The sequence below is a fragment of the Pieris rapae genome, chromosome 4, assembly GCF_905147795.1.
Source record: "Pieris rapae chromosome 4, ilPieRapa1.1, whole genome shotgun sequence".
NCBI classification, from domain to species: Eukaryota; Metazoa; Arthropoda; class Insecta; order Lepidoptera; family Pieridae; genus Pieris; species Pieris rapae.
Window position 1 is genome coordinate 3375277 of NC_059512.1, and position 11700 is coordinate 3386976.

The 11700-nt window shown below is 32.9% G+C and overlaps 2 protein-coding genes across 4 annotated transcripts; both read right to left on the minus strand.

Annotated features, from left to right (window-relative positions):
* Positions 1–439: 439 nt before the first annotated feature.
* Positions 440–1534, minus strand: LOC110995096 (density-regulated protein homolog). 2 transcript variants are annotated; one of them, XM_022262091.2, is made up of 4 exons: positions 1179–1534; positions 937–1098; positions 718–857; positions 440–649 (listed from the first exon to the last, which is right to left on the minus strand). In XM_022262091.2, exons 1-4 carry the CDS (start codon positions 1354–1356, stop codon positions 605–607), a joined length of 525 nt encoding a protein of 174 aa, XP_022117783.1. In that variant the 5' UTR covers positions 1357–1534; the 3' UTR covers positions 440–604. The 2 variants fall into 2 exon arrangements, with proteins under 2 accessions (XP_022117783.1, XP_022117782.1); XM_022262090.2 differs by having other exon boundaries at positions 937–1107.
* A 1574-nt stretch (positions 1535–3108) lies between these two features.
* On the minus strand, positions 3109–11044 carry LOC110995093 (septin-2). Of its 2 annotated transcripts, none has more exons than XM_022262085.2 (8): positions 11013–11044; positions 8552–8743; positions 8030–8288; positions 6831–6981; positions 6437–6602; positions 5941–6097; positions 5681–5765; positions 3109–4729 (listed from the first exon to the last, which is right to left on the minus strand). In XM_022262085.2, the coding sequence occupies exons 1-8, from the start codon at positions 11023–11025 to the stop codon at positions 4643–4645; spliced, it is 1110 nt and encodes a 369-aa protein (XP_022117777.1). In that variant the 5' UTR covers positions 11026–11044; the 3' UTR covers positions 3109–4642. The 2 variants fall into 2 exon arrangements, with proteins under 2 accessions (XP_022117777.1, XP_022117776.1); XM_022262084.2 differs by lacking the exon at positions 11013–11044 and adding an exon at positions 9886–10214.
* Between the last annotated feature and the right edge of the window lie 656 nt (positions 11045–11700).

Below are 11700 nucleotides of genomic sequence, written 5' to 3' on the forward strand. Positions count from 1 at the left end.
ATTAAAAAATAAATGCAGAACCCATAGACTACTGAAGTTATACATAATTACAGACTAAAACGTGTATAATTAACATAAAAATCGCTAACATTTAGGACCTTTTTGGTTTTTCTAGGCTTCTTATACATTATGGAATAAATTATTAGGTTTTTTTTTTAATTTTTTTAAATAAGTAATTTAAGTTATTTTAAATATGCAAATTGCATACAGTATTGTGCTAACAACTAGCGATTGATACTACTTGTTATATTATTTGCTATAGATTACTATACTCACTAAAATACTTAAGAACTAAATGTAGTTAGATTTATTTTTTTTCTTATGCTATAGAGGCCACAACTATTATAAACACACACACAGACAATAAGGCACTTTTTTATACAGAATAAAATAAAAATCCATTATCAAAAACACTGATGGACAAAGATTAAAACAACTATTCACATATTTCAAATGTAATTAGTAACAGACTTTACTCATATGAACAATCAATCATAATTTAATGTTTTCCGTATTATTTTCTTGATTTATGCTTTATGCTGGTGGCAAGTAGAAAACGAGTCCATAAAATCAAAGAGTGTATTTATATGAGATTACAAATAGACTATCTCTTTTGATCTCCTAAATCTTCAATGCTATCTTCATCAATCTGAAAAAGGAATTGGATTAATTAATAAAATGTTATATGTTTAAAATCAAATTTAACTATAAACTTACCTCAGGCCACTTCTCAGGTATAACATCAAATAAGTCATCCTTAACATCACCTTGTATCACAATTTCATCATCTCCTGTAACTGATGACCCACATGCAAATTTAGTACCAAAAAATTTTGCTGCAACTTTCAAGTCAATATCTGAAAAGAAAAAATTAATTAGTTTAAGTAAGTTACAATCATAAATCATCCATCATAGCTAAGCAAAATGGTCACTCACCGAAAGTACTGAGCCCTGATACTACTGTAACAGACTTTTTCTTGCCCCGAGGGGCTCGTGAAACTTGAACTAGTTTTGGCACATCTTCTTTCTTTTTTGATTTCAACATGCCTTTACCACCCCGTTTCTGCCGTTTTTTTTCTTCACCTTCACCACCGTTATCTTCGTCATCTGTTTTATTAACAAAATACATATCAGATTTTTATAAAAGTTTAACCTCACTTTGATTCAGCAAGTCTTACCTATTTTAACCTTTTCAAATTCAGTTGGTAAATTTTTTTCTAGCCACTGTTTGCACTTATCATATTCAGGATAATTTTCGCAATACTCTATTGGCATGGAACAATTTCCGCAATAAAGTACTTTAAGAGGGTAAGAAACACCTTCTCTAGGACCTAAGGAAAGATCTCTGTCCGCCATGACAAATTAGTTAATAATATAAAAACGATTATTGCATATTAGACAAGAAGTGAGATCAACAGAAATGCATATATTATTAATGTTCTTAAGTTACGAATAATCAAAATTACATTTGCACTCAACGTAATCCGAATCTATTATCGAAGTTCGGAGTTCGGACGTCTTGTTATTTGACATTTTATGCCGCTTGTCAGTTCACATATATCGTAAATCGTTATGAAATCTGACAGTTACAGAACACATTTTTTTTGTCAAATTCTTTGATTTTCAGTTGGCCTGTGTTGTGGCTAGTGACGACAATGTTTCTCGATTTTTCCACAGTTTTCACACGGATACGATGACCGTTTCAGTAGATGCAGCATCAGCGTTTTCTAGGTTTTTTTTTTACTTGGGGCAATGCGTTGCGCATACCCTACCGCGGCGCGACTGCTTGCTGTGGAAGGCTCGTGGGTCTCACTATTGAGCATACTCACTAAAACGCCAAGGCTCCACCTTATCGCCTAATGCAGGATGCGGTAACAGCAGAGCCTTATCCGCTTCCCGACATACGATGCGGCGGTTGCGTCCGCCTCTTTGCGCCCATTGTTGGTTTAAGCCCAGGCCATACGATTTTACTAATACCTTGGGGAGATCGGGCTGATACTTGCAGGGATGGGTCTTCATCCCTTCTTTTAAATGCATGGACCCCTGTTCCCCGTTTGGGCACTTTTTAAGTGGCGAGGATTTAGTGGGTACGTCGCGCATTTACGCGACCTCGCAGAAATTGTAAAAAAAATTCCACGGGCCGTCATTTCCCGCGCAGAATAAAGCTTTTACTACGTTTGGTACTCTTGCGTCCTCGCCCTGGAGTGCATCTAGCGCACCGCGTTGCGTTAGAATGTGTTAATACATCAAATCCTAATAGAGATCGACTTCTCTATTCCCTACAGCAAATAATTTATACTCTTATTTCTCTAATGACCTATTTCTTAAAACTAAAATATTAACTATTTTTTGGAAGATGGGACGGGTTTGGTATGGGATGCTACTTGTGTGGAAACGTTTGCCCCGTCTCACCTTCCTCGGTCAAGCAAAGAAGCAACAAGCAGCATATATTTTATTTCATTTTCACAGGCGTCTTCTTTTAAATTTTCGTCCTGGGGATCCCACAGCACAGTATAGTTTCGGTATGACCTGATTAGAGTTAAACATTTTTTTCCGATCATTAATTTTAACCCGGTGTGGAGCGTAATATACGACATGTACCTACGCACTTACGTGATATCTTGCTCGCGTCCACAAACAGGCTGCGCTTCCCTTTGTGTTCGCTCAAAAACCGCCAGCATGCGGAGCGCGAAGGTCTACTATGTGAAGCAGTTGCAGGATCGCGGAGCGCAAGAGATTTGCGAACATAGTATAGGATACCTTTATGTTGGCGCCTAGTAGGTAGTACCCGTGAGCTCAGAGCTGGTGTTTTCCTCGCTCAACGAATAAGTATCGCAATACAGCGAGGAAATGCTGCTGATTTTTTTTTCATTAGTTTTTAAATTATTTTTATTCAGAAAATTATAAATACTGTATATAATATATAATTTATTTAACAATGATTTCAGGATTTGGAAACTAAAAACTCAAATACTAATGGCCTCTCTTAAATCTATATAAATATTATGTTTCTTAAATTATGACGTTCACATTCCGATTTTTGTATATAAAGTGTAAAGGCAAAGATGATAAAAAGTCAGTCTTATATAAAAATAAAACAATATTGTATATGTAAAGTATCAATTTATTTTATACTTGATAAAAAAAATATCAAACATACAGTGTAAAAAACTTTGGTTTTATTCTTTTGCAATAAATAACGGTGTCATCTTAACTTTAAAGTTAATAGTGATCCTGGATAATTATTAGAAAATCAATATACTTAGGTAGTATGATTGACACGTAAACCATACTAAAGTAGTAAGTGTATATACCTGCAAGAAATTTACTATCTGACTTAAGAAAGTTGAATCCTTGTTAAACACAACTACATATTTGTCATTTTATTCTTAAATTTTCATAAAAAGAGATTGATATTTTTTTTGCTTTATTAAATGTATATTTTAATAGGAATATTGGGTAAAGTAGAACGATGACTAATGTTATTAATATTTACCATTTTCTTGTCCACCACTTTGCTTTATATTGTAACTTTGAATTGGAAATAATACTTATAGTAATAAGATTCTATATGGGAAAAAACATGTTTCTTAACAATAAATATAAATACGCTATATAACTGGTTTTGATAAACCGTAATAAAGTGTTTAAATAAAAAATATTTAAATATGTACACAAATTGTAATACTTTACCTACGTCTACTTTCTCTAATTTTTGTGCTTCTTAAAGGAAAATATCAAGAATGACTCCGTCTCTAAATCTTAATAATTCTGTTAATATTTCGAGAAACGAAATACTTTTGCTAACCCTATTAGGGATCGCCAACTGAATTTCTATGAAAACTCTCACATGACTAGGCGTGAACTGTCACTGCCTTAGAAGTTCCTATAAATTACATAGTTTTAGCCTTCAATACTAATTTTGTGTTTGGTACGTTCAGCTTCATTCTATTTTCTAATTAGATATAACAAATGAAATTGGACTTATACTTTTGGTTTTATATTAAAGGTATTCTGTCAATAAAGTATTGGGATATTGGTTATACTTAGATGCAAATTCCATTTATGTTTGTAATGTAGACTGGTCATGTCTTCAACTAATGTTAACATAAAAATAACTGAAAATTATCACTTAAGACAAGACAAGATTATACGTCAAACGAACCTTTGTCTTTTTCGTTATTTGGCTGTTTTCTTTTTCAACTTTTTCCAAACGCTCCACTGTGGATCTCGTTATTGCACATCGTCACCTATTTTCGTAGAAGGCTATTATTATGAAGGAATATTTGTCAAAAACGGATGAAATACCATCGAGCAACCTTATTCGTCACATCATTATTACTATGTGGAACACATTGTCGTATATATTTTGCGTAATTTCTAAAGAAATCGTTTCTGGTACTTTCTTGACAGAGTAGTTTTTATACAAAACTATTAGATAAGCTACACTTCTACCAGTGTATTTGACTTGTATGTGAATCTTACCTATTTAAACATTTCAACAAACTACAATTAGACCTTATGTTATGTCTAAATTCATTTGATTTTTCTAAAGAGGTTTTTAATCTTTCTAGATACATTTTTAACTACTAGGTAAACTGGAATTAGGTGACAATTGAACTATGCTACATTATATTGCAGTCTATACGTCGATAATACTGTCGTGTTTTTTATCAGTGGCTTTAAGCTTTTCTTGCATTTGTGTCAGCATGTCCTGCATTCGTCTTATCTGCAAAAAAAAATACACGTACTAATTAGTAAAAGTATCTAGCTGACATTCTGCCAATACAAATGCGTATAATATGTTTGTCAATTCCTTTGGCCCATTGAGACAGTAGCTCTTTACATGAACTGAATGCTTGAATGATGCTTCTGTCTTTTTGAATAAATAGCGTGCTTACATAAACATAAAATATTTCCGACGTAAAAACACTTTTACTAAGGCTGAAAGTATCTATTTGTCATTTTAACAGTTATTTGTTTGTGATTTTAAATAATCAGCAGTTCCCAACGCATTGCGTTACGCCCAAACCCAATAACCTATCTCAATTCATTTTTGACCATCTCAGTTAGACATATTAATAAAAGTGTGCCTATAACAAATCGACGGATTGTAATAGCCATCTGTCGATACAAGCTAACCATCTTAGGCCTTTGTAGTAAAATGAGAGTTCAACTGTGCCAATATCCTATTTAAGATTTTAACTTATACAATTTTTAAAAATAATAAAAAAGCTATTTATATGTTTTAAACATAGACATGTATATTTTAATATTATTTGTACGGTTTTATTTACTTTATTTTGTTTATATTGATTATCAAATATGAGTATAAAGAGCGAAGAGATTACATTCTATCCGTTGCCAAAAATGGTAAAAACAAAATATTTCCGACGTAAAAACTCTATGGTATGGTTTGATTGAGATGCAGATAGGAGATCGATCGATTGTCACGGTCTGATCTCAGATAGGTTTCAATCTAAGATTGTGGTTTAATTATTGGGTTCGGTCTTCAGCCTGTAAGATAACATATAACCACCTTTTATTCCGATAAATGGGTCAAGAAAAGACAAAAACAATTAGTTATGTGATTCAAATATTTAACAGCCCCGTATGTTGATGTCTAATTGATGTTAATTTCTAGCAATTGTTTGTTTAATTCAAATGTTTTATGCCTTACTTCTTCATCTTTCTGCAGCAGGAGTCTATCAGTGTCGGTTATCACTACGTCATGGTTGTTGCCCATAGAGTCTCTCTTAAGTTTCCTAACAAAAAAGAAAAATGAATAAACCACATATAAACTGTGACAGATAAATTCAATTATTTTGTAATTTTAATCAAACATTTAATATTGCAATCACTTAAATTAATGTCAAAGAATCAGCAAGTCCTGAAAGTAACTAAACAACTGATTATTTAAGAAACGGAATGTTCTTTTACCCTCGTTCCCTCATAGCGTGCTGTGATATTTGCGAAATGCACTGGGCCCGGAAGTTCTCGTAGTGAACATCCTGGGTCACATCTTTGAGGTCCTGCATGTGTGTTGATATAAGCATCGTACGGAGCTTTGTGAAGTCCGAGTGTCTGGGGTTTTCCACTGAAATTTTAATTATAGAATAGCAAGATTTGCGTATTATAAACGAATGCTACCCGTATATACGATAAATCATATTCCGTCAATAATTTACGTTGCTTTACGATATTGTTTACGCATTCAATAGAAATAATTCGAATAAATATACTTTTTTAATTTATATAAACGTAGGTATAATCAAATCAAGATTTTTGTTTTTTAAATACATTTCTTGGCATGAGAGCAGACGATCCACCGAAGGAGACTTCATCGTTCGGACTTCTTCGATCTACTACGGATAGCGCTGCTTGTCTTCTCGTATAAGATCGACGAAGCTACAGAAGCGAGTGAAACTATATATACCATCGACAATTCCCCAAGGATACTGTCTCCCGCGTATTCTCTTCCCCCCAACTTCTAGCACGGTGTCCGCAGCAACAACAGCAAATGGTGCTGCTGCTTTTAAGTCGCGGTCCTGCTGCTTGAACTCTTCGTCTTCGTCGCTATCACATTCAGGAAATTGATATACCTGTGTATAGATATGGAGTATGAAGGTCAAGAAATGTCAAAGAAGGCAACACTTACAATTTTTTACATATTAACTTTAAAAGTGTGATTGGAGATCGTATTATTTAGTCACAAAGAACAATTTTGACGAGTTTGTTACAGGAACGTTTTCAATTAGTCCACGTAGTGCACAGGTTCTACAAATTAATACAAAATATATTCATTTCTTAAAAGTTATTTCATTCCTTACCTGAATCTGATATTCATCCAAATCATCAAGTATGCGTGATTTAAGTCGCTTCACTTCGGCAGCAGTAAGGGAATCTGCTTTTGCTATAATTACCACAATGTTGACTTTGCGGTGTAGGCGTTTCATCATCTCCAAATCTACTTGCCGAAGACTGAAATGTTTAAATTTATTAAATATTACCTTTTATACGACGCAATCGTGCTCCAAATTTAAGAATTTATTGTTATTATGACATTTTAGGCTTCTTGCTAGAAATATCAATTACGGTGGGTATGAATTAGGTAGTAAAATATTAATAACAAAAATTAAATAGTAAATATTAATAATTGCAATCATAGAGATTATCTAATGTTACAGCAAAAATTCGATATACAGACCTCAAATGTTACGTACTTTATAAAAGTAATATTTTATGACCGCTAAATTTATATTTCTAATATACATTATTTACACTAATAAAACACGACATGAAATGTAATAACTAAATGACACTATTATTCACTTCAATTGCTGTAAAAACCATCAACGCAACAAGATTTTATTGACCATTACTGTAATAGTTGTAAAATAAAGCGCCATCCCATAAAGTACAATTGCAAGATAATTACAGTTTAATTTATTTATGATATTATTTTCTTTCGTCGATATAGATACGTACCGATGTTTTTATTAATACACAGAGATTACATTTAATTGCGGCCAAGCATCATTCTAAGAAAATGTTATCGAATTAAACAATACAATACTTATTGTAATTAATCTTTGAAATTCCCTCTGAGTCCATATCACAACACGTCCTTCTGAAGTTATCATTACAATTGTTACGTCTTACCATTTACAAACAATACTATCAACACGTAACAAAAATAACGCTTTATGAGTAATGTATCCGCACAAGATAGTATATATTTATTCGAAACTAGCTTCTAAGTAATATTAAAAAAAAGGATTTGTAACATAAATATTCCATACACTTGCAACAAGACGCAATTGGAAATCTAAAAAGGGATTATAAGTTAATTTCCCATCTGTCCATCGATGTTATGTCAACTGTCAAAGTACGTTAGTTTTAGACGACGAGATACCAGTTAATAACCTATAATGCATACCGCGATTTGCTTTATATATGATATTGTGCTTCTTATCGACTAATTTGTATATTTTCCCTAGCTAAAATACACACGAAAAATATATGTTACCTATGTGCCCATGGTGGTACAAAGTAAAGGCAGCAATGCACTCTATTGTCCTGCATATGCCTTCTATTGAGCCCGCTTTCATCGGTAAAGTACTGTCGAAATTGCTCATCAACATAAGCTGAGCAAACCCTCCATGAATCTTCACAGTTGATTGCATCTCCAAAGCCAGGCGTATCGACAATTGTAAGACGGAGTTTCACACCCCGTTCCTCAATTTCCATAGTCTTCTTTTCTATTGTTGTTGTTTTCTCAACTCTATCTGTTTAGAATTACAAATGATTTGTTATTATAACAAGAAATGTTGATTGAATTGTTTAGTGAGAAATAATAATAATACTTAACAATACAAATAGTACTATGAGTTGTTGTGTATGATTTCAGCTTCATTCATTTCATTATAATACTTATAATTATAGAAGTACATAGTTTTGACTCTTATAGTTACTTATTAAGTGATTAGTAACAATACAATACAGTACTAAACTTATTATATGACAAAATGAAGTAATTAGTAAGAATTACCTTGGACATCAGCTATTTTTCTACTTTTGTAGAGGTCTCCAAGAAATAAGCTATTGATAAGGGTCGATTTTCCTAGGCCTGATTCTCCTACAACCATAAGTGTGAAATCAAACCCCCGTTTAACAGATTTCCGATGCACTTGCTCTGGCAAAGTTGCAAAACCTATATAATCGCGTTCACCGCGATCTCTCTCTGAAACAAAATCAAATTTTCAACCAATGTTGACTAGTATACCTGTGACAAATTAAACTTTCTGTAATATGGGTATTTCGGATGCATTTAAAAATCTAATTTATCGTAGTTATAGTTGCGATATTTCAATAATATAAAGAAATTATTAACAGATATTTAATAAAAGTATACAATTAGGTAGGTTACAGGGTAAAATACCAATACACTCTAATTATTATTCTGTAAGTATATATTTTATTTACACTATTCGTATTTAGAATAGCTACATTTAAGTTAGTCCCAGGGTATTCTGAAACTAGAACGCCGTACGCTAGCGCATAATGGGATCAACCATAGGTATACTAAATAGGATCGATTATTATTCAACCATTGTGTACTGAAATAGTTCTTTGTAACGGACTATTTAAACTGTAATTCATAATTCAGGTTAATGGGTATTATCGTCTATATTCAGAATTAATGATAACTTTAGATAAAAGCGGTCATTGTTTACCAAATTAAATGGGTCGTAGTAATGTTTCTGTTGAATTACAGAGATAGAAGGGAATTGAATAAAACCTTATTATAGTTGACATGCATTATAGTACAATGTCTGATTGCAAGAGGGGCAGCGAAGTGTGACGTAACAGGTTCCGTTTTACATAACGTACCTCATAGTCGGAAGTTTAATCTATGGTAAGTAGTCCTACTAGCCCAGGGACGTCCAGCGGTACCTCTAGCTCAATATATTGAGGACAGCGGAAGCGACAAACGTGCTCATCAAGCAACACCTAATTGTCATGTCGCTGTTATTAGGGAAACTATGCGTTAACAAAGACCTCATTTTGAAATCCAAATGAAATTGTAGTTATCACATAACTCTGGCAACAATGATGGTAAAGAAATGATCTCAATTATTGATTCCCACACTCACGGTAGATGTAAAGTTGGAGAGATTCTTTTAAACCCAGCAAGTTATGGATTCATAGTACCTTATTGTTACTTCTTAACATATGAACTAGATAATTAAATATCTTTCTATTCTATTCTATTACTTCTTAAAAATTCTATGTAACGATGCAAAGATCATATTTACCATGAAAGAACAGATATCTACTATTTGTGGGAAATGTAATAAATAAGTTTTAGATTAAAAAACTCACGTATTTTTATAACGGTGGGAACTAACGTCTTCTTGTTGATGTTTACTACGTCATTTTTGGTTGATTTATTTGTATCCTTATCACTTATGTTTATATCAACAATCGCAAACGAATCACTTTCCATCATCACTTGAATGATTCCGGATCAATTTTATATTTAATTCAAACTCAAATATAACTGAATAACCAGTAATAAGTTTTTAAGGAAATATTTTGATAAAATACATCAATGACAACGTGACATATGGTAATATAAATAAAATGATCGCGGAAAATGTCAACGATTCGCGCGCTTTGTTGGCGCACCGGTTGCGTTGCTACTGCGCTCACTTGTTAGAATCGCAGGCGTTAAATTACGTCACTCGTTAATCATGGTTAAATTAAATTTAATAAATGCATTGACCCTATAAGTGAAATCAAGACCTGCTTGTCTGTTTAACCTACGAGCCGTGAGAAGTTGACACTTCAATAGACCTAGTGGGTCAGCTTAGACACACCCTGACCATGAACCCTTTACGATTTTAACAGTTTAACGTATGAGCTAATAAATATTGCTATAATGTAAAGCATTTCATCTATTTTTGATGGCATATTGTTGGTGATAGCTTTGATTGCTTTTGTATTCAATTGAATACGGCGCTTCCGGTATGCAAATCGCTTCTTTATGAATCTTGTAACCTATCTCTTAAGCAATAGAAATTGTTTGATAGACATTGACTCTAACAAGCATTCTAATGAGAATAGGTGTGTACAAAACTCCTTCTATAAATAATACATACCTACATGTAAAATAAAAATTACAATAAGAAGTAATAATAATAATAATAAATATAATGAAAAGAAAGGCGGAGAGATTATATTTTCTAGTCCGATCAACGCCCTTGATTTGAGAACTGGCGGTAAATGTAAAATTACAAGCACTTAATATGTATTTCATAAGTGTTAAGTGTACATTGTGTTACCTAAATTAATAAATAATGTTTAATTTGAAAATTCGTTAGTAATTTTTAAAACTGTTTTAATTATGACAACGAATGAATAAAAATATTGAAAAGACACACATTCACACACAATCTATTATATCAGTTTAATATGCAGTACATAAATTACAAAAAATTGGTACTTACCAGTCGCCATCATTTTCTTCACTTAATGAGATAAAATAACAATTTAGAATATTTTTAGGACTATTATGAAAATTTGTATGAAATTTTCATTTTAATATTCATTAAGAATTTACATATCGCAATGATTTTCACTAACCCGGGTAATAGATTTAAATTAGAAAAAAAAACATATTTTCACATTAAGCCGAGTTCTCATTTTCAAAACACAATACAAAACACCAAACAATTTATTTGGAAAATAATTGGGCAGATTGAAATGTCGACATTACAGCTAAATACTAGAAGATAGAGCGAAAAAAAAGTCGCGCGATCTTAGTTAATATCACGATACTAATCCTAAAAATTGTATAATTAAAAACAGTAGAAAAATCGAAAAAGAAAAAATAAAATCACATTGTTTGTGCGCCGTGCTGTGCGTGTGGGTTACGTAATGCGAGGGTCCGGGAGCCCGCGCCCTCAGAGGACCGTTCCCCTCTCACCCTTCACCCCGCTGGCCTCGAGCTTTCTGCGCGAGAGGCACCCCCTCAATTTAAGACCCACAACCGCGCAATTATTCGAAGAAAACATGGGTCGATACAGCATAAAGCTCCGCGCATGCGCCCTCTTACCGTTACACACAAACGCATTCTGCAATGGCCCAGATGCATTCAAGGTGTACAACATTCAAGGCCAGTGGTTAAAAATAATT

Bases quoted from the DNA above. Each gene is read 5' to 3' on its own strand.
- LOC110995093 (XM_022262084.2), bottom strand. From the start codon at position 10,012: ATGATGGAAAGTGATTCGTTTGCGATTGTTGATATAAACATAAGTGAT. The intron at 8,289-8,551 runs GTAATTCTTACT...AATTCTAAACAG, and splicing joins AAAAATAGCTGATGTCCAAG to ATAGAGTTGAGAAAACAACA. The intron at 6,603-6,830 runs GTAAGGAATGAA...ATCTATACACAG, and splicing joins TGGATGAATATCAGATTCAG to GTATATCAATTTCCTGAATG.
- LOC110995096 (XM_022262090.2), bottom strand. From the start codon at position 1,356: ATGGCGGACAGAGATCTTTCCTTAGGTCCTAGAGAAGGTGTTTCTTAC. The intron at 1,108-1,178 runs GTAAGACTTGCT...TTAATAAAACAG, and splicing joins ATTTGAAAAGGTTAAAATAG to ATGACGAAGATAACGGTGGT. The intron at 858-936 runs GTGAGTGACCAT...TTTTCTTTTCAG, and splicing joins ATCAGGGCTCAGTACTTTCG to ATATTGACTTGAAAGTTGCA.